Source organism: Schistocerca cancellata, chromosome 1 (genome assembly GCF_023864275.1).
Source record: "Schistocerca cancellata isolate TAMUIC-IGC-003103 chromosome 1, iqSchCanc2.1, whole genome shotgun sequence".
Classification (NCBI taxonomy): domain Eukaryota; kingdom Metazoa; phylum Arthropoda; class Insecta; order Orthoptera; family Acrididae; genus Schistocerca; species Schistocerca cancellata.
This window is the reverse complement of record NC_064626.1, coordinates 989,741,750-989,765,677: the sequence shown is the minus strand read 5'-3', so window position 1 is coordinate 989,765,677 and position 23,928 is coordinate 989,741,750. Positions and strand designations below refer to the sequence as shown.

At 39.8% G+C, this 23,928-nt stretch overlaps 1 protein-coding gene across 1 annotated transcript in view; it reads right to left on the bottom strand.

Annotated features, from left to right (window-relative positions):
• Positions 1-23,928, bottom strand: part of LOC126088632 (short/branched chain specific acyl-CoA dehydrogenase, mitochondrial) — a 63,095-nt gene that overhangs the window by 16,774 nt on the left and 22,393 nt on the right. The window contains exons 3-6 of the mRNA XM_049906851.1: positions 22,289-22,389; positions 15,838-16,044; positions 3,266-3,436; positions 3,044-3,169 (exon numbers count right to left, since the gene is read on the bottom strand). Coding sequence (XP_049762808.1) covers positions 3,044-3,169; positions 3,266-3,436; positions 15,838-16,044; positions 22,289-22,389 — 605 coding nt within the window. The remainder of the gene's footprint in view (positions 1-3,043; positions 3,170-3,265; positions 3,437-15,837; positions 16,045-22,288; positions 22,390-23,928) is intronic.

Here is a 23,928-nt window from a genome sequence, read left to right as displayed (position 1 = left end):
CAATTTCCACATTTAGCCCTCCCATTACATACCATAGTGGTATAGCCAAATCTCTGACACTTTGAGCACCACATTGGGTTAGGAACATATGGGTGAACTTCAAGTTGGATATAGCCTTCAGGGATATGTTCAGGTAATTCTGGAGTGGTGAACGTTAGATTTTTACAATGTGCCGTCAACTCTCTTTATATAGTTCTGCGCTTCCGTGACATCCATATTTCTCCATTCTTCACTAACTCCACAGGGTCCATCTCCATTATATTGGAGCAGGTAACCCCGCCTTTATAAAGTTAATGCTGTATATTGAAGCAGGTAACCCCGCCTTTATAAAAGTTAATGCTGTTATGCAACTCAGCTTAGACTATGTTGTCACTTAAGGGCTTACATCCCAGAAGCTTAGACACCTGGTTTGAATTAGCAGTTTCAACTAGAAGTGTTCCATTATGAAGTCATTTGAGAATTTTTATGGACCCAGCAATACCATCCAATGCCTTGTGAATATAGAAAAGGGGGAGGCCTTCTCAAAGGTTCCTCCTTTTCCTCTTTATTACAATGAAAGTGTTGTGGCATACCAGTGCCCTGTTACTATGATTCTAGATTTCTTCGTGGAAGGACTGACCAACCGAGCTCTCTTTGATGGGTGTAGGTACTACCTGACTACACCCATCCTGTCTTGAGTAGCTGTTTGATGAGACCTTTCCATAGGGATCCCACGAAACGCCAGGAAAACAAACTTCAAGCCAGGCAGAGTCCTGCATGCCTGAGGAAGCCTTGTACAACTGGGGAGCAGCAGACGCTCCAGAGGTTGCCTGCCAGAGACTTGTTTCACCTCAACAGCCATTCACCTCATCAGCACATAGCATACTTTGAGGATGAGGGTTTTTTTTTCCCCACGGCTGCTATTGCACAGCTATCGGGCTTGGCCCCTATGGTGATGGAGATGCTCGTTTTCTCACTTTCAAGGGAACCAGCAGTGGTTAAGCCATCTTGACCATGTCAACACATTTATACAATTTTTCATGTGCACACTAATACTCCACATTAACCACAATCTATGCTAACGCAAAATGCACTATACCTTAAACCAGAATTGAACTAGAATATCAGTAGCATTATACAAGAAAGGACATACTAATAATTCTCCACAACATAAATAAAAATGTCAGGAAGACTGCTGTGAACTTGCCAAATTTTCACAATGTGACAGTGATGTAAAACATGCAGACTACTCACATGATGTGTGTTGCAGCTGTTACACAACAATTTTGCTAACATGATCTCCATACTTAAATTGTGAATTTCATAACCAGTTTGATTATGTAGTTTTTAGTGTTGTTTGGACTATCTCACTTCCAAGTCCTCAAGGCATTCCCCAGAGAGTACTAAACAATTGTAGAATGTAATAAAAAATATTACATTTAATCTGAGTATAATGTTTTTTAGCACCATACAGGCTCACATTGCAAACCCAAATATAGTTTCTAGATGGTTTTGAACATGGTCTTCCTAATTGCAGTAGGCTCTTTCTTTGTAACACTGGGCCAAAAACAGGCATTTTCAGAACAATCATCAACTTTGCCCTCAATTGTTTAAACTGGAAAGCAGCAGGAGAATGAAACTTCATATTTGAAGACCTAGTATTAGTAAGTTATAATGTGAAATGTTTCAGGTTTATTCAGCAGTTACTATCTGAGATATAAAAAGTTTGTCTTAACATTTTTTGAGGATTTCATCAAAATCCATGATGGGCTTGTAGGAACCTCTAAACTGCTTGACATGTAATGACCTGTTCAACACTTTGAAACAGGCTACTTGATACCCATTTTAATATTAATCTAATCGCTCCCTTGTCCAACACTCAATTCACGATTGATTTTTGGACTGGAAACTATAAAATATCAATAAAAGTGACACAATAATTGTCAATTTTCTTGAAAAATCTTTTGTCACTGAATCTGTAATACGAATTGTGGCACTGGATACAGCTTTGCCACTAATAACTAACAGACCCATTTATAACACTACTTCTTACAGGCAGATGAGTTACCAGGCCAAAAATGTGAGCTACTGATGCCACTTTACTTTTCTAACTTTGCAGTGTTCTGACTCTTCCTCTAAGCCTACACAGCCTCTGGCTTTGCATACAAGTAATATTATGTATGGATCTGTAAGCTTTCCCATTAGTATGTATACTCCGTACATTCTCAACATATATTAAAAAGGTTGTCTTGACAAAAATAATTATACAGAGTCCATGCGTTGCTTCCAATATTCACTGTGCACAAATGAACATTCATCTGGCGAGTCACTCATTGAATGAGTAATTACAGTATTGATGTACCCCACCGTACAGTGGCTTGCGGAATATCTACGCAGATGTAGATGTACCAATGGCCTTGCCGCTGTGGTAACACTAGTTCCCATCAGATCAATGAAGTTGAGCACTGTCGGGCTGGGCAAGCACTTGAATGGGTGACCATCCGGTCTGCCAAGCGCTGTTGGCACATGGGCTGCACTCAGCCCTTGCGAGAAACTGAGGAGCTCCTCGATTGAGAAGTAGTGGCCCCAGTGTCCCATAAACTGATATATGACCAGGAGAGTGGTGTGCTGACCACATGCCCCTCCATATCCCCATCCAGTGATTCCTATGGGCCCCGAGGATGATATGGCAGCTGGTCGGTACCACTGGGCCTTCATGGCCTGTTTGGGTGGAGCTTGCATCAATCACCACCAATGAAACTACCTCCATTACCCTCCTCAAAACATAGATAACTGGTTGGACAAGTCTATTTTATTTCTGTTTGTCAAGTGTATACAAGTGGAAACTGCACAGGTATGTTGTGTGGCAACCAGCAACCACCCTCCCCCCCTTTCCAATTGTTAACTTGTGTTATTTGAGCTGAAGTGTTAGTTCATGAAGAAACCGCGTATTTAAAACAGTTCACACTACGGATAATACAACTTCAAATACAAATTTACTGTGATGGCAAAAGGCCAGTTTAAAAGAAGAAGAAAAAGAACAACTAACATCCAACACACTTACTCTAACATTGTCAAAGTGTACCATACAAGTTCCAGATGCCCTGATTCCAAGTTTACTCTCTTTCTTTCCAACTGTTAAGCCAGGCATATCTCCGTCAACAGCAAAACAAGTTATTCCTTTGTATCCCTGTGGAATAAATAAAGAAACAGATAAAAGTGAACTAGTCAGTGCTCATACAAATTCACTATTTTCAAAAGTAAAAACTGCTCTAAGAATACTTACAGCTTCAGGTTTCGCATTCGCCATCAAGATGAAGAATTTTGCAACATCAGAATTAGATATCCACATTTTTGTGCCATTTATTACATAATCTGACCCATCTTTCTTGGCTACTGTTTTCAGGGAGAAGGCATCTGAACCTGACTGTGGCTCCGATAAACAAAAACTACCAACCTGTTAAAAAAAGAATTGCTGAACTGCATCAAGCCATGCCAATAACAGAGAACATGGTGTACTGAATAAAAGAACACAAACACATTTTGAAATGTGGATTACTTCAAATGTGCTGATTTTATGGACAGTTATCTAAATCGTGTGTAATACTTCAACCATACAGTAATAAAAATAAGATTTAAACATTCCTGTATTGTTTTACTTTGCAATTAAACAGACTGTTATGTACATTATTAGCTAGAAACTTATTGAAGCATAGCTATTAATTAGTGGCTTACACTTATACTGAAGCACATTTAAAATACGCACTTAAACAACAGCACAAATTCTTTGGCCTATTATAACACTGAAAATTCAAAAATTTAAAGAACTTAGAAAAACTGAGAACAAGCAGTTACTCAGCTATTGAGTAATCTTTAGCATACATAATCATACAATGTATGGCATACAGTAGGTAAAAAGAGTTACATGGTTTCCTTGCCTCTTTCCCAAACTTACAATTTTTTACCTATCCTGGGTTTCATGACTCAGGGTTCAAGATGACTGACTTTTTCAAGTAATCCTTGACCCATGGCTAATTTACTTTAAACACAAGTATAATGCTGATACCATACTGTGGCAATTGGAGGGGCATTAAAAAAAAATGAGAACTCAAGCTGCCCAAGGAGAGAGGAGCAGAGGCTTTTAGAGGGCTGGCAGCCTATGTCCTTGTTCTGTGCTCCAGCAAAAGCAGATCTGACTTAACGGTCACAGGGATCATCAATACTTTTGTGTGTTGTGAGGGTTGTATTCTATGTCATACACTGGGAATAGTCTCTTCATTCAAAATAAAAAAAGAAAGAAAACAATGAACAAAATGAAAAGCAGAATAAATAAAGCATATGTTAATGGTTACAGTGCTATTGTTTATTGAGGTTGGCAATGTCAAATGTGGTAGTTCAGGCCCGACCTTTACCAGTATCTTAAGCAACCAAATTTCAGAACATCCCTTACCTGAAACTGCAATGACGAATTATCAGGAAAATAAACAAACACAGAATAATACAGTAAACAGGAGCAACATGCAACTGTTCTCAGTCATACCACCAGTGGTAGGACCTGTGGTCAAATACAAAGGGGTAAGTCTGCAAAGTGATCAAAGTGTAACAGACAGATAAAAAGGAATTTAATAAGATTGAAGTGAAATGTTCTACTTCTTTGACAGAATTCTGTTGAATACAGATACTGCACTGTCATCTCACATGGCCCATCTTGAGTAGTATTCATTAAATACATTTGAAGACACTCAGATCAAGTTATAACTAATGAATTTACTCAATATTACACATTCTACTAGGCCTTTCCTTTATCATATTTAATCGATATTATGGTATCACATAATTAATCTCTTAACTGAGTAAAGATTGGGAGAATATACAGAATACGTATCTTACAAAATGACACTGACAAAACTGAGAGTCCCCATATCTCTAATGGACTATTAATTTAAAACTCCGTGATCTCCTCTCCCCCACCCCACCCTACCAGTCAGCAAGTGTGAGGCTGGGTGGCAGCAGCTCCACATTATTCTCTCTTGTCTGCCTTCTGCTTCAGCTCATAGTATGAAGAACAATACAAATCCTCCATTATTTATTAAAAGTAGTCCTTCCTCTGTAATTTCTGCTTTCTAATGCTCCCTCCATTATTCTTTTCAAAAGCCCATAATGTCAGAGCATATGGTCTATCAGCGGAGCCCTTCTTCTTTGGTGTTTCATGAAGCATCTTTTCTCTCTTACTCTAATGGAAACTTCCTCTTCCGTGATCATTTCTCTCCAGCTGATATTCACCACTCTTCTGTAGCACCATGTTTCAAATGCAGCAAATCTCCTCTCCTCTCTCACTCCTATTGTCCAAGTTTTGCTGCCATATGTTGCAATGCTGGTCTTAACCATTTTTTGCTTCACATCAAGGCTTGTATTCTTTGTAGTGAATACATGTTTCTTCTTATTAAAAGGATTCTTGCTCTGGGCAATTCTGCATACTACCTTCTTGTAGCTTCTTCCATCACACATGATTTTACTTTTCAGGTAATTAAACTCATTTACTTCCTGCACTGTTTCATTTGCAACTTTACTGCAGTCTTGCTTTCTTTGTTTCTACTGCACACTATAACTTTTGTTTTGTACGTTTTTACTGTCATATGGAATTCCTCCTCCATTATTCTATCCACTATGTTCAGGATTTTTTGCATGTCTCCTTAACATTCTACACTTAGCGCTACATCAGCAGCAAGTCTCAGCATATCTACCTTAGCTCAATCAATTATTACTCCTATGTTTACTCCTCTCACCCCGTCAATTGCCTTCTGTATGTACAGATTTAACAAGTATAGGGATAGGTAGCAACCCTGCCATAAGCACTGTTGAATGCTCTCCAATTCTTCTTTATTTCCACAGCGAACTACTCTGATTGGTAGGTGTCATCTTCTCTCCCTCCAGCTGATTCTTGATTGGTGAAGGATATTGCACAATACATTCCAATTGACATTGTCAAATGCTTCTCAAAATCTGCAAATACTAAGACTGTACTCTTGTCCTCCTTTAACTGTTTTTCTATGACTTGCCTCAGAGCCAATATCACTTCTTGATCCCACACTTTCTAAAACCATTCTAGTCTTCAGACAATGGTCCTATTTGTTTTTTCATTCTTCTGACAATAATTTTCATGACTGTTCAATACATGGCACATCAGGCTCAATGTTTGGTGTTACTCACATGTCATTGCATCTGGTATTTTAGGTAATGCATGTAACAAAGTCTTCTGGTAACTCTCCAGACCTGTGAATATCACATAACAGTCATAAAGTGCCATTTTCATCTATCACTCAACTTTTTAAATAGTTCTCCTTGTATGCCATCAGCTCCTGGAGCCTTCCTTCCTCATAAGTCATGTAGTACTTTCTCATACTCTTCTTTGATAATATGAGCCCTCATCCAGCTTTACTACTTCTTCCTTTTTGACGGTCAGATTGCTGCTGTTTCCTCTGTATCATTGTTCTAGGTATTCCTTCCATTGTTTCACTATAATTTCTTTATCCCATCTTTTCCATAATGCTAATTGTTTTCACCTTTCTTGTTCCGAAGAACTATTTTATATCCTTTGTGCCACATCAATTTGTCCTGCCAGCGTGTTCATAAATTTCCTTTGAATGCTGTTCTTTATCTTGTTTTGTCCTCTTATTAATTTTGTTCCTTAAGGTCTTGTTCATTACTTCTCCATCCTCTGGGTTTTCATACCGTCTTCTTTCCTTTATCATATTTACGACTTCCTGACTTACCCATTTATTTATTTATTTATTTATTGTTCCGTGGGACCAAATTAAGGAGAAGTCTCCATGGTCATGGAACGAGTCAATACATGGAATTATAACACGATATTAGAAACAGATAAAATGAAATATAAAAAAACATATTCAGGTGACATGTCTTAAGTTTAAATGAAGAAAATCTACAATGTAACACTGGAATTTGCTTAATTTTTTAGCTCTTCCAGGAGCTCCTCGACAGAATAGAAGGAGTGAGCCATGAGGAAACTTTTCAGTTTAGACTTAAAAGAGTTTGGGCTACTGCCAAGATTTTTGAGTTCTTGTGGTAGCTTATTGAAAATGGATGCAGCAGAATACTGCACTCCTTTCTGCACAGGAGTCAAGGAAGTGCATTCTACATGCAGATTTGATTTCTGCCTGGTATTAACTGAGTGAAAGCTGCTAACTCTTGGGAATAGGCTAATATTGCTAACAACAAACGTCATTAAAGAAAATATATACTGTGAGGGCAATGTCAGAATTCCCAGATTTTTGAATAGGGGTCGACAAGAGGTTCTCGAACTTACACCACATATAGCTCGAACAGCCTGTTTTTGAGCCAAAAATACCTTTTTTGAATCAGAAGAATTACCCCAAAAAATAATACCATACGACATAAGCGTATGAAAATATGCGAAGTAGACTACTTTTCGTGTTGAAGTGTCACTTATTTCAGATACTGTTCTAATGGTAAATAAAGCAGCATTTAGCTTCTGAACAAGATCCTGGACATGGGCTTTCCACAACAGCTTACTATCTATCCGAACGCCTAGGAATTTTAACTGTTCCGTCTCGCTTATAATATGCCCATTCTGTCTGATCAAAATATCGGTTCTTGTTGAATTGTGAGTTAGAAACTGTAAAAACTGAGTCTTACTGTGATTTAGCATCAAATTATTTTCCACAAGCCACGAACTTATTTCATGAACTACATTATTTGTTACTGTTTCAATATTACACACAAGATCCTTCACTATCAAGCTGGTGTCATCAGCAAACAGAAATATTTTTGAATCATCTGTAATACTAGAAGGCATATCATTTATATAAATAAGAAACAGCAGTGGCCCCAGCACCGAACCTTGGGGAACGCACCACTTAACAGTGCCCCATTGGGACTGAACATCACTACCACTCTCAATATTGCGGAGAATTACCCTCTGCTTTCTGTTCTTAAAGTAAGAGGCGAACCAATTGTAAGCTACTCCCCTTACTCCATAATGGTCCAACTTCTGCAGTAATATTTTGTGGTCAACACAGTCAAAAGCCTTCGTTAAATCAAAGAAAACACCTAGCGTTCGCAACCTTTTATTTAATCCGTCCAAAACCTCACAGAGAAAAGAGAGTATAGCATTTTCAGTTGTTAAACCATTTCTAAAACCAAACTGAACATTTGACAGCAAATTATGTGAATTTAAATGCTCCAGTAACCTTGTATATACAACCTTCTCGATAACTTTAGCAAACACCAATGGCATAGAAATAGGTCTAAAATTGTCAACATTATCAATGTTTCCCTTTTTATAAAGTGGCTTCACTACCGAGTACTTTAATCGGTCAGGAAACCGACCACTCCTAAAGGAAATACTGGGCTAACATACATAGAACAATACTTCAGTATTCTGCTAGATACCCCGTCATATCCATGAGAGTTCTTGGTCTTTAGTGATTTAATTATTAACTCAATCTCCCTCTTGTCAGTATCATGGAGGAGCATTTCAGGTAACAGTCTCTGAACACTTTTTTCTAAGAGCGCTATATGATTCCCTGTTGGGACTAGGTTTCTATTTAGTTCACCTGCTATATTCAGAAAGTGATTATTAAATACTGTACATATATGCGACTTATCAGTAACACGGACATTCCTACTACGCACTGATTCTATATCCTCGACCTGTCTCTGCAGACCAGCAACTTCCTTTACGACTGACCATATGGTTTTAATTTTATCCTCAGACTTAGCTATTCTATCTGCATACCACATACTTTTTGCCTTCCTAATAACATTTTTAAGCACCTTACAATACTGTTTGTAATGGGCTACTGCATTTAGATTTTGACTGTTTCTAACGTTTTGATATAATTGCCACTTTGTTCTACAAGATATTCTTATCCCTGTAGTCAGCCACCCAGGCTGCCTGTTTGTGCTAGTACCCTGTTTTAAACGTTCTAACGGAGAGCATCTTTCAGAGAGCATGAGAAAAGTCTTGAGAAAAGCATTATATTTATCGTCTACTGTATCAGCGCTATAAACATTTTGCCACTCTTGTTCCTTTATAAGGTTTACAAAGGTCTCTACAGCAACTGGATCAGCTTTCCTGAACAGCTGATGACTATATTTAACACGTGTTGCAGCATAAAGTTAAAATTTGCGCATCATGATCTGAAAGGCCATTCACCTTTTTGCTAACAGAATGCCCTTCTAGTAATGAGGAATGAACAAAAATGTTCTCTATGGTTGTCCTACTGTTCCCTTGCACTCTCGTTGGAAAGAATATGGTTAGCATAAGATTATATGAATTAAAGAGGTCTACCAGCATCCTCTTCCTTGCACAATCACTTATACAATTAATATTGAAGTCACCACATACAACTAACTTTTTGTATTTCCTAGAAAGTGAACCAAGAACCTCCTCTGGCTTTAGCAAAAATGTTGTGAAATCGGAGTCTGGGGATCTATAAATAACAACAGTTAGAAGTTTAGCTCCGTTAAATTTAACCACACCTGCACAACATTCAAACACCTTTTCAGTGCAGTACTTTGAAACATCAATTGACTCAAATGCGATGCCGTTTTTCACATACATGGCTACTCCCCCACACCGCAAAGAGCTCCTCGAAAAGCAGCCAGCCAACCTGTATCCTGGTAAAGGAAGCCTCTGAATTATTTCCTCGTTTAAGACGTGTTCAGATATACCAATAATTTCAGAATCACCATCTATAAGCAGTTCACTAACTTTATCTCTAATACCTTGTATATTTTGATGAAATATACTAATTTCCTCATTACTCGGATACCTAAGCTTTGTCAAAAGTGATTCCCTTGTTAGAGAGACTTCCCTTAAGTAGGAATACCTATCAGCTGACTTCAATCTAAAAAAGGTGCAGCTCTAACACCCACTACTGCAGTAATTTTCCCATGAGTGATCCCACCAACCCCACCTATGCTGTCACCTATAAGCTATGCCAACCTCCCCTTCCCATACCTGTTGAGGTTCAGGCCGTGTCTAGTGAAACCCGTCCTGCTGATAGACTCCACCGACACCACTGAAATGTGACCCATGCTTTCTGTCATCAGCGCACCCCCAAGTCTCATGTTATTACGCCTGACGGCTGTATTAAGATGAGGCCGATCGTGATGCTGAAACAGTTCCACGAAATGCACATTCGTGTTGCCAGTTTGAGTGGCTATCTTTTCCAGGTCACCATCTATGTTATACTCCCCATCCCTATCAATACTATTACCAGCCCCACCCACAATCAGTACCTGATCCTCTTTAGTAAAATCCCTACATAACCCCCCTCCCCCCCCCCCTATGTTAAGAGTCACCTGAGCCAACCCTGCATTAGGCTTCACAATGCTGGTGACCTGGTACTCACTCCCCAGCACTTCCTGCAACTGCTGGCCTACACCTCTACCATGAGAACTACCTAACAGCAGAACCTTCTTCTTCCTCTTCGACTTTGCAACTCTTCTAGCCACCCTAACTACTGAGGTCTGCTGCATACTTCCTACATCTACAGCTACTAGAGATTCCTCTCCACTAGACTCTGACAGTTGGTCATATCTATTGTAAACACCAATAGTAAAACTATCTGAAAATCTTCTCCTAGCAGATCTCTTGCCAACAGCCAGCTCCCATTCCCCAACCCCCTTCACCCTCCTCATCCTATCATTCTTTCCTAGTCTCCTGTTTGTTATTTCCTAATAACACTTCTGACAAGTTTAAAATGAATTTCTTTATTGTAATCCATTTCTCTTCTACCCTCTTGTGTTATCTAGTATTCTCATTGATACTATTTGTTTGTGTCATGTACTGATTTTGGGCAGACTCATCTTTAAACTTAGATATCTCCCAGTTTTCTCTTTTTCACCTTTAATCTTTTGAACTTTAGTTCACAGTGCATTATAACTAGTTTGTGATCGCTGTTGACATCAGCTTCAGGGTACATTCTGCTGTCCTTCACCTGATTCTTGAATCTTTCTGTTGCCAGTATGTAGTCTATTTGTGCCCTTCGGACATCTGCTGGGGCTGTCCATGTATATCTCCTTCTTGGACGATGCTGGAATTTTCATATTATGTCGTATGCATAAACTCTACAAATCACTCTCCTCTTCATTTATTTATCCCAATTTGTATTTGCCAAGTCTATTTCCTTCTGTTCCTTCTCCTACTGCTGCATTACAATCTTCACGTAAAATAGTTTTCTTTGCCCTTTATTTTCTCTAACAACTCACTTCGCTCCTGATAACATTTTTTCCACCACTTCGTCTTCCTCTTCTGTTGCTGGCACATAGACTTTTAACTATCACATTTTCCTTTGGCATAGTTTCAATTCTTACTACAATTAGTCATTCACTGTATTTGCAAAAATCCCTTTATTCTGTTTCCCAGTGTCTTATGTATGATTATGCCCACTCCTTCTCTACTGTCTACTGTATCAGAATGGATTACTCCTATCATTTTCACTCCTGAGGTCTCCAGATAGTGGCTACCTCATTTCTGCTAAACCTAATATGTCTGAATTTAATTTTTCGATCTCCACTATCAACTTCTGTAATCTCCCAATCTGGAGTAAGGTTATCATATTCTAGGTACCAATTCTTCTCTCTTTGTTGTGTTTTCCTAATTTATTTCCTCGAGCTGTCCTCTTCCAGGGATCCAAGTGAGGGATTATTTTACCTGCGAAGAATTTAACTGAAGGAGCATCCATTATCATGAACTGCTAATGTTGGGATATCCAGATGGATCTTTAATGGAGTGATTTCCCATTTCCTTCTCCATCCTACGCCGTTGGCCTTCTAGTGACTCACCCACCTTTAGGGACAGTTTCCAATCCCAAGGGCAGGAGAGTGTCCTGTACCTATACCCGCTCATCCACCCTCCAAAGAGGCTGTTGGCACTTGGTACAGGCGGAGTGGATCACTTATACTGGTGGTCAGTCAGCCTGTGGCTGCAGTTTATTATTACTATATCTGGCAGCAGTATTACATAACTATAACAAATCAGCAGTCACAGAGTACTTCTTAAACGTTATGGGCAAACTACATAACATACACAGTACACCATTTCAGACAATCAGCAAATGAACCCAGATACGTAGAAAACAAAGCAATAGAAACATAGTAGATTCCCCACAAAGGCAAAGCTAAAAATGCCTATAGTTGAAGATACGTTTTGTGTTCTCATGTAAATATTTACTTAATTCATACGGAACAATAGGAAGTTCACTGTTGTTCTTTGTCTGTCACTCTCCTTCTTCTTTACAATTTACAATCGTACAAGTTTGTAAATATCTAAGACAGACCTCCACCTACATTTTCGATGCCCTTTCCATGGCTTTATTGTTTTCTCCAAACTTTCAAGGTTTTCTTTTCCGTTTTATTCCAAAGACTTTATGGTCAACCTCAGATTCTTCATTAATCTCATTTCTTTCTTTTAGAGCTTTTGTATTCCCTAATCTTGCAACAGTATTTGGTAAACTTTTAATTGTTGTTGTTATGGTTTCATTTTTCAGTTATGTGCACACTTTGTAACATGTCAGTCCAGCATGGACTGGACCTCGTATAGAGGAATGTTGAGTCACAGACAGGCACAAAGAAACCATTGCTGTACAGTTAAGCTTTACGCTAAAAGGCTTTCTTCCGAAATAGAGAACAATTGCAGTAGCTATTTCTGATTCCCCCCCCCCCCCCTGTACCAAACCTATGCATTGCTCTCTTTTTTTTTATTTTGATATCCTTAAAGAGGCTATTGTTGGTCTATCGGGTAGGACTCCCAAGACTCTAAAACAAATCAGCGATTGCTATTACCATTTATAAAGACTGCAGATATAGAGGTTTGTGTGCTTACATTAAGTTGAGAACTACCCCTGCAGTGGGGTAGTTAGTGGAAGGACCTCCCAAGTGGGAGAGGTCCCAGCAAATGAACCAAAGTGTCTCCCACAATTTTCTACTACTTTCACGTCTCATCCCATGCATCTTAACTGTCCATACCATTGCCATCCAAGCAGACATAGTTTGGTGGAAAGACACAGAAGGGTGGCTTATCAGCTCACATCACAGACACCATGGAGGGTAGACATCTGCAACCTTTCGTCCGCCGCTCGTGGTCTCGCGGTAGCGTTCTCGCTTCCCAGCGGGGTCAGGGATTTTCACCTGCCTCGAGATGACTGGGTGTTTGTGTTGTCCTCATCATTTCATCCTCATCCAGGAAAGTGGCGAAATTGGACTGAGCAAAGATTGGGTAATTGTACGGGCGCTGATAACCACACAGCTGAGCGCCCCACAAACCAATCATCATCATCATCATCATCATCATCATCATCATCATCATTAAAAAATAAAACACACAAAAAAAAAAAAAAAATCTGCAACCTTCTCGAAATACATTATTTTCTGCAGTATAAAACCGACTGACATTGACTACACCATGAATATGATCCCCATTTGCCAGCACAAGTTCATATGTTCACTGGTTGTGACACTGTACATTGACAATTTTTACTTCTGGACTGTCTAATTACAAAAGCTGAAGATGGTTGTGTATGGATTCTGTTTATACTGCAAAACAGCCGATTTGCTTTTGCATTTATATTTAAGAAAATGTTAATGATTATTTTACTCTACAAATGCCCCAATTTATTTCAGTAGTTTGGGCACTACACTGACAAGACTATTAAAATAATGTGCTGGTAAGCTGCACAGTTAAAATGCATAATTCATACAGGGAGCTTGTGGAATAATTTCTTTTAGTCCACATTGGTTGAAGCTAGGAAATTCATAATAAAATCACTAACCGGTTAAGTAGAATAAGCAACGAGAGATGTCTTAGTACTCTCTGCCGTTACTTGCAACATTAGGTTAAAATATTGGATAGGAGGCTAATCATCTTCTAAAGAATACGTTTCACAAATTTTGCGTTCTTGCAAAGAGTTCAGAAGTAAAGAATAATGCACAGGCATATTTTTAAAGGGAACTATATCTACAAAATGTTATGAAGCCCCCCTGGCCTTCAATACAAGATCTGAATTTTTGGACTCTAAAGCTGCAAATGTCTAATAGCCCACTATGTATGGTGTGTCTGAAGGAGCCATGTTAATACATGTCCAGCATATGATGAAAATACCTGGCACTGAGTAAGGCACTGGATTTGCACGCAAGAGAAGAGTGTTGATCTCTCTACTCAACCCTCCACATTTGCATGCTAAATCACTTATGCCTAATCCTCAGATGGTTGCCTCAAAAAGGCTATAGTTTATTTCATCCTGATCTCATTCAACTCAAATTTTTAATACATTTCTAATGATAATGAACTTGCCAACGGCATGTTCTAACTTGATATTCCTTCCATCTTTATAATGCTGGTATGATGTGTCATATTCTACAAAGTAATATATATTTTCCATGACTTACCAAACGGGAAAGCGCTGGTAGATAGGCACAATAAAAAACACACACACAAATTTTCGAGCTTTCGCAACCCCCGGTTGCTTCGTCAGGAAAGAGGGAAGGAGAGGGAAAGATGAAAGGATGTGGGTTTTAAGGGAGAGGGTAAGGAGTCATTCCAATCCCAGGAACGGAAAGACTTACCTTAGGGGGAAAAAAGGACGGGTATACACTCGCACACACACGCGCGCTCACTACCTCAATTCCTGCCCTGAAATGAGATCCATCCTTCATGAAATCCTCCCCACTCCACCAAGAGTGTCTTTCCGCCGTCCACCTAAACTTCGTAACCTCTTAGTTCATCCCTATGAAATCCCCAAACCACCTTCCCTACCCTCTGGCTCCTACCTTTGTAACCGCCCCCGGTGTAAAACCTGTCCCATACACCCTCCCACCACCACCTACTCCAGTCCTGTAACCCGGAAGGTGTACACGATCAAAGGCAGAGCCACGTTTGAAAGCACCCACGTGATTTACCAACTGACCTGCCTACACTGTGACACATTCTATGTGGGAATGACCAGCAACAAACTGTCCATTCGCATGAATGGACACAGGAAGACAGTGTTTGTTGGTAATGAGGATCACCCTGTGGCTAAACATGCCTTGGTGCACGGCCAGCACATCTTGGCACAGTGTTACGCCATCCGGGTTATCTGGATACTTCCCACTAACACCAACCTATCCGAACTCCGGAGATGGGAACTTGCCCATCAATATATCCTCTCTTCCTGTTATCCACCAGGCCTCAATCTCCGCTAATTTCAAGTTGCCGCCACTCATACCTCACCTGTCATTCAACAACATCTTTGCCTCTGCACTTCCGCCTCGACTGACATCTCTGCCCAAACTCTTTGCCTTTGAATATGTCTGCTTGTGTCTGTGTGTGTGCGCGCGCGAGCGAGAGAGAGAGAGAGAGAGAGAGAGAGAGAGAGAGAGAGAGAGAGAGAGAGAGAGAGAGAGTGTATACCCGTCCTTTTTTTCCCTCCTAAGGTAAGTCTTTCCGCTCCCGGGATTGGAATGACTCCTTACCCTCTTCCTTAAAACCCACATCCTTTCGTCTTTCCCTCTCCTTCCCTCTTTCCTGACGAAGTAGCCGTTGGTTGCGAAAGCTAGAATTTTGTGTGTATGTTTGTGTGTCTATCGACCTGCCAGCGCTTTCTTTTGGTAAGTCACATCATCTTTGTTTTTAGATATATATAAAAATAAATAAATAAATTTTAAAAAATCCAATTTTATCTGGTTAGCAATTTGTTTTGCAGTTGTTACTCTACTGCACTAAATCAAAATAATCCTATATAGAACACCACTTTTTTTCCTTTTTTCTCCTAGGATACAGCGTCATGTGTAATATATTGATAACAAATGTCTGTTGATGTTATACTATACCGTGTTTTGTGCCAGCCGTGGTAAGTACTTCTCCTTCTGCTCCTTTGTGCCAATTTTCTTTATAAGTGAATTGACCAATGTGTTATGTATGTCAACCAAGGCAGACACAGAAGGGTCAACTTTTGCCAATTCTTCCACTGCCAGCATAGTTGCAAAAAAGGACAATCCTGATCCACCATATTCACTTTCTATTTCCATTCCCATTAGCTGGAAAAAAAAAAAAAAAAGGTCAACAATGAAGGGAATTTTTTTCAAAGTTCCACATATTTATTATCGATATAATGAGTAATTTATTTCTCTCTCGTCACATGCCCAATAATTACACTCATCTGTAAAGGCAAGAGCAAGAGCAGGAAGCCATGGAAAGGGATAGGGACTGGTACAAGTGAAGAATTACAGCTCTGAGTCTCGAATTACAATTAATTTAGTCAGTTCCTTGAGTAACGTACACATAAGAAGGAAGGAGATGGTGTCATATACAGCAACGAGGGCCAGTGTACCACATGAAGAACCAGCCAATAGCAATCAATCTGTGAGACTTATCTGTACTCTGGGGTAATTGCAGTTCATTTATTTCTAATTTTCATGTTAGTTTTGTTATGGTTTGGCTCATGAACCACTGCAATATTAACCATGAGGCATATAAGCTAGGGTGACAAGTATAACATTAATAACTTTCACATTTCCCTCTGTTATCAAATTGGTGATTTCTTGATGCCTCATGAAATGTCGTACTAATTAATCCCCTTTTTGGTGTTGTGGTTCAATACATTTTTTCCTCCATGATTTGATCAGTATATCTTTAATAGTGATCTGATCTACCATTCTAATCTTCTCCATTCTTCTGTAAAACCACTCTTTAAAAGGTTTTATTCTCTTCTCACCTGCACTGTTTATTGTCCACATTCTACTTTCAAATAAGGTTACATTTGAGTTAACTACTCTCTATTTGATGTTAACAAAACTCTTTTTAATGAAGCTTTTCTTGCTATTGTTATTCTGCATTTATATCCTCCCCACTTTGGACATTGTCAGTTATTTTGCTGCCCAAGCAGCAAAACTCCTCTACCACTTTTAGTGTCTCCTTTCCTAATTTAATTCCCTTTGTACTCCCCGATTTCATTTGTATACATTCTATTACCCTTGTTTAAGTTCATCTTATGATCTCGTTTCAAGACACAATCCATTTTTCTAAACTGCTCTTCCAGTCACTTGCAAACTAAGAGAATTACAATTTCATCAACAAAATGCACATAGCTTTTTCTTCTCCCTGGGCTATAATTCTTTTTCTAAATTTCTCCTCGATTTCCTTTAATGCTAGTTCAACATACACATTGAATAGCATCAGGGATACACTACACTCCTATCTCACTCTTCTCTATCACTGTTTCCCTTTCATGTCCTGCAGCTCTCGTAACTGCAGTCTGGTTTCCGTACACACTATAGATAACCTTTCACCTATATTTTGTCCCCGATACCTTTGAAACGTTTTCCAGTAAATGCTGTCATTACCTTTCTCTAACCTACAAATGCTATAAAGTATGCTCACCTTTCTTCAGTCTTTTCTCCTAACTTAAACAATAGTGGTGAGTTGTTATTCACAGTTTCATTTTACATTTGAAGTGAAGTTCACCAAGAAGGAAAATTATGGGTCAGCTGAACCTACTGGTACCAGATGTGGGTCATTCCATGACGTTATCTACATCTACGTCTACATCTGTATTCTGCAAACCACCACAAAGTGCATGGCAATGGGTACATTCCGTTGTACCAGTTATTATGGTTTCTTTCCTTTTCAGTCACATATGGAGCATGGCAAGAATGATTGTCTGGCTGCCTCTGTGCATGCTATAATTATTCTAATTTTGTCCTCACGATCCCTATGTGAACAATATGTAGTGGTGGTTGTATATTACTAGAGTTATCATTTAAAGCCAGTTCTTGAAACTATGTTAGTAGACTTTTTTGAAAAAGTTTACATCTATCTTAAACAGTCCGCCAGTTCAGTTTCTTCAGTATATCTGTGGCGCTCTCGCATGGATCAAACACACCTATGACCATTTGTGCTGTCCTCTGTATATGTTCAATATCCCCTGTTAGTCCTATTTGGTATGGGTTCAACACACTTTAGCAATATTCTAGAATGGATTGCACGAGTGATTTGTAAACAATCTTCTTTGTAGACTGACTGCACTTCCCCAGTAGTCTATCTATAAACTGAAGTCCACCACTTGCTTTACCATCAACTAAGCCTATCCCTACAAAGTATTACACCCAGGTGTTTGTACGAGTTGACTGATTCGAACTATGGCTCATTGATATTATAGGCATAGGATACTGTGTGTTTTTGTTTTGTGAAGTGCACAATTTTACATTTCAGAACATTTAGAGCAAGTTGCCAATCTCTGCAAAAAGCTGAAATCTTGTCAAGATCTGACTGAATATTTGTGCAGTTTCTTTCAGATAGTTCTTCATTACAGAGAACTTCATCATCTGCAAAAAGTCTGAAGTTACCATTAACATGTCCACAAGGTCATTAATATACAATATGACCAGCAAGGGTCCCAACACATTTCCGTGGGGCACACCTGGAGTTACTTCTGCATCTGATGGTGACTCTCCATCCAAGACAACATACTGTGTCCTCTCTACCAAAATGTCCTCAATTAAATCAAAAATTACACTTTATACCCCATATGATTGAATGTTTGACAATAAGCAAAGGTGTAGTACTGAGTCAAATGCTTTTCAGAAATCAAGAATTTATGTGACTACCTTGATCCAAAGCTTTCAGTATGTTGTGAGAAAAGTGCATGTTGCGTTTCACATGATAAACATTTTCGAAAACCATGCTGGCTGGCACTGAAGAGGTCATTCTGTTCAAGATATCTCATTATGTTTGAGCTCAGAATATGTTGTAAGATTCAATTTATCAAGGATATTGGATGGTACTTTCGTGGATCACTTCTACCACACTTCTTGTAGACGAGTGTGACGTGCATTTTTTTCCAAGAACTGGGAATGGTTTTTTGTTAAGGGATCTACGATAGATTATAGTTAGAACAGGAGTTAACTCAGCTGAAAATTCAGTACAGAATCAGATAGGGATTCCGTCAGGCCCTAGAGCTCCTTTAAATTTTAACGATTTCAGCTTTTTCTTGACAACTGACATTAATACTTATTTCACTCATCTTTTCAGTGGTACAAGAATTAAATTGGGGGAAAATCTCCTGGGTAAAAGGAAATGTGAAAACAGAGTTAAGCATTTCAGCTTTTGCTTTGCTACCCTAAATTTCAGTTACTGTCCCATTTGCTAGAGAACGACACTAACGTTGGTGCCACTAACAGCTTTTATCTACGATCAGAATTTCTTTGGTTTTTGTGAAGGACCATTTGACAGTATTCTGCTAGGGTAGTCACTGAAGGCATCATGCATCGCTACCCTGACAAGTCACACAAATTTCATTCAGCATCTCTCCATGTAAAGCCCTATCCTTTGTTTTACATCTATTATTCAGTAATCTTTGTTTCTTTAGAAGTTTCTTTACAGTGACTATACCATTGGGTTCCCTACCATTAGGAACTTGTCTACTGGGTACATATCTATCAGTGCAGCTATTCTTTCAAACTTGAGCCATCATGCTCCTACCCTGGGATTAAAGTTTCATGTTCCTCACTGAGATATGAAACTACTGAGTTTTTTTTACCTGATTTACTGAACATATATATCTTTTTGCTGTTTTTGTTGACCTTAGTACTTTGGTAATCATTGTTGCCACAACAGTGTCATGGTCACATACCAGTTTTGAAGTGGACATCCTCAAAGAGGTCAGGTCTATTTGTTACCATTAGATCCGATATATTACCATCACAAGAGGGGTTCCGAATGATGTGGCATATGATGTAATACAAGTGCTAACATGACTAGAACAGAACATCAATTCTTTTATTTTTTTCTCCCTTTTTTTTTGCGCATTTGTTGGAAAGCAGGCTGTGGTGAAACTGATCTGTAGCGTAGCCTAAGGTATAGGTTAGGCTCAAAGGTCACTACAGTATTTGGTTGTAAGTTGAAAGAAGCCAATGAATATGAAATCCCTGTAGTATAACCCAGGGCGTATGTTAGATTGGAAGGTAACATTTCAGTTATACTAGCATATTGGAAAAACTGACTTAACAAGAGTGCCACATTTCTCAATTTGTCTTTGAGAGCAGGGGGGGGGGGGGGGGGGGGGGGGGTTCAGGCAAGCAATATTCCTTACTAAAGAGAATTTTTTCCACTTAGAGAAGTTGGCTTTTTGTCTTTGAAAATGCTAGCATGCCATTGTCTAGTAACAATTTATCAAAAATGATTACCGAGATTTGATGTGATATGTGATGAAATGATGATGACAACACAAACACCCAGTCCCTGAGTTGAGAAAGACATGACCAGGAATTCAACCTGGGGCCCCAATTACTACAGACAGGAATGCTAACCAACTTTGTAATGTGTGACTGAATTCTTCATACTCTCTCAATAACCTTATGGCATTAGCAATTTGGTGGATGATTGCTTTGCATTGATCTAAAGCAGTGGTTCCCAACCTTTCTGAGACCATGCAGGTGCTACTGCAGTGTGGTAGTCTTACATACACTAAGGCAGTGCAGCTACTCAATGTGGTATGGACCCAACAAGACTGAAGTCACCTACAGAAATATTCAGCCATATTGCCTCTACAACCATCCATAACTGTGCAAAGTTTTTTCTGGGCAAGATTCTGTGCACCCACTGACCTGCTGATTATGTCCCATAAATGTTCCATGGGATTCACGTAAGCCGATGTAGATGGTCAAATCATCTGCTCAAACTGTCCAGAATGTACTTCAAAACAATCGTGAACATTTGTGGCCTGGTGACAGGGTGCATTGTCATCCATAAAAATTCCATCATTGTTTGCGAACATGTTCACAAATAGCTGCAAATGGTCTTCTAGTACCCGAACATAACCATTTCCAGTCAATGGTCAGTTCTGTTGGACCAGAGGAACCAATCCATTCCAGTGTAAACACAGCCCACACTGTTATGGAGTCACCACCAGCTCGCACAGTGCGTTTTTGACAACTTGTGTCCATGGCTTTGTGAGGTCTGCAACAAACTCAAACCCTACCATCAGTTCTTACTAACTGAAATCAGGGCTCATCTGAGCTGGCCAGTCATCTATGGTCACAAGCCTAGGAGAAGCACTGCAGGCGATGTCATGATGTTAGCAGAAGCACTTGCCTCTGTCATCTGCTGCCACAGCCCATTAACACCAAATTTTGCTGCACTGTCCAAATGGATATGTTCATCGTACATCCCACATTGATTTATGTGGTTGTTTCACACAGTGTTACTTTTCTGTTGGCACTGACAACTCTATGCAAATGCCTCTATACTCTTGGTCATTAAGTGAAGGCCATCGGCTACTGTGTTGTCTGTGGTGAGAGGGAATGCCTGAAATTTGATATTCTCGCCACACTCTTGACACTATGGATCTCCAAGTACTGAATTCCCTAACGATTTCCGAAATGGGATGACCCATGCCTCTCGCACTAACTACCATTCCAGATTCAAATTCCCGTCATGTGACCATTATCATGTCGGACGCCTTTTCACTTTAATCACCTGAGTACAAATTATAGCACCGCCAATACGCTGCCCTTTTACACCTTGTTAAGGTGTACCATCATTTGTATTGTGTGCGCACATCGCTATCCCATGGCTCTGATATCTCAGCACAGTTACTCTTGAGCTCTCAATTAGTTCTTTTATTGTCGTGAAGTGCATAATAAAGCAATTTCTAGTCTATTCCGAGAACTACCAACAGCTCTGAAAAGGCATTTTAATAACATATGTCTGTGTATGTGATGTATAGTACAAAGTACAAAGTGCGTGTTTAGTATGTGGACTATGTGTGGAAAATGTTGTTCATAAAATCACCATATAGTGGTGATCCTAAGTGGCGAATAGGCACAATAAAAAGGATGTCACAAAATAAGCTTTTGGCCAACAAGGCCTTTGTCAAAACACACACACACACACACACACACACACACACACACACACACACGTAAGTCTTACGAAAGAGAGATAATAGTAGCGGTCTTTACAGATTGTTTAGCTTCGCGACTGAAATATAATTGCACTATAATGTTTTTACCCCCTCAGAAAATTTGATTTTACCCCTTAGGGGGTAATTACACCCAGGTTGTGAACCACTCATCTGAAGGATAGTTACTGATTTAATGTTGGTGTAGAAGTATGACAGTAAGGCTATTTCCAACCGACACCTCTGAGCCACAGGGTCACTCCTCACTATCTAACTTGTTTCCTGTGTTTCCAGATGATAGAGACTCTACTGTGATTCTGCAAGACCAGCTCCCACCACTTCACGTTACCAAATAACAGTTAAAATTTTAAATTGCAACAAACCCCATTTTCGAAGAGAGCATCCAGCACACTTTGGTCTATTTTATGTTCTTCATCCATCTTCTTGACAAGAGGTGCTATCTTTTCAGCTGCAAGCCGCGCCACTGCAAGAAAAATAGGAAAGCATTAGTCTTTTAGTTTCTACAGACCAAAAGATGCATGCATAGTTTTGGGTCGAGTTCTTTATATTATGTTATTTAAAAGCATAAAATGTGATGTAAAACTATCCATTTCCTGGGAAAAAGTCACTGCCATATCACAAGTATTCTGGGATCAGTTTAATGCTCTCCAAAATTATTGTAGGGTATCAGATTCTGTAGTGTGCAGGTGTGAGCATTTCCCGTCACGTACAGCTTGGAGACAGCTGATTTATTCATTCACTGATTTACAATAAAAAGTTTAGTACAGAAGTCTTGTGCCTGCATCCGGCAGGCTGGGTGGTGGGTTTTGAACCCATAGTCCTTCGTGGGCAATGCATTGTCATAAAGATGCCAGTGGTTGCTGTTCCAAACATGGCACAGAAGTGTGGGACCTTGCCTGATCGGCATTCCTGGGTGGTGGAAGTGCAGCTGCATCATGTGCTGGTGCGACACTCTGGCCTAGCTACGCCACTAGAAATGAAGGTTGATGGTCTGCCATGGCACGCATTGGCAGTGGTGACATCTGGGTATGAACCCGGGCCTCACGTCTGAAAATGCCCAATGGCTTGGTGACAGAGGGCCTTAGCTCGACCCATCCCAAGTAAGTGGTCCCATAGGATGGTGAACAGAGATAGCAGCTCCAGTGTATGGCAAATGAGGAAAGACAGCCTGCTGCAATCACTATCCAATGCCACTTGCCTGTGGATGGCCACCATTTATACGCATCTGGGCAGGCTTGTTGACATGTCCATGCCTGTGTCAGGTGCTCCACTTGTTACAATGCTGCCAAAGCATCCTGGATTTTGATAATTGCTGCACTAGCTGATTACAGCCAGCAGCGCAATTATGGCAATAAGCACTTGCATGAGCTCACAACGACCATTAAATGGTACAAATCAACTTAACAGGACATACCGTGATTCGTTCAGCTCAATACCGTAGCAGTTCCAAGGCTAGAAGCAGTGGGTTATGTAGCACTAAAACCAGCACTCTTTACACATTAGGGGCATCCTCAGTTAGAATGCCTTGTGACCTTGGGGTGTGCAGGTAGGTAGATGTAACCACAGCGGAAATTTGCCCATTTCACTGGATCTTACCACTTCCTTCTCCCTTTGGCAAGAGCTGACAGCAACTGAGGCAGAACTTCAGGGGTGCCCTTAAATGGATGAACTCCAGTAGTACGAGTCAGGAGCTGTACTCTTAACACTTACCAGGGACATCACTTCAATCATGTGATTGAAACCCTAGTATCACATAATGAATTTCTTCGTTTTACTTTTCGAAACATGGGCTGATTAAATCACCCACTGCCAGGCATGAAGGCAGCTTGGTTTTCCCTTTCTGTGCACCTTCTTGCCTCTCTAGGGCTTTGGCATTTGTGTTCCGCACCTGCTGCCATGTGACCCTTAAAACAATGGAAAATTTTGGATACCTGTAACATCCTCACCCAGGGGCAGTTTACATAACTCCGAGGGGGGAGGCATCTTCAAACCACAGACATCA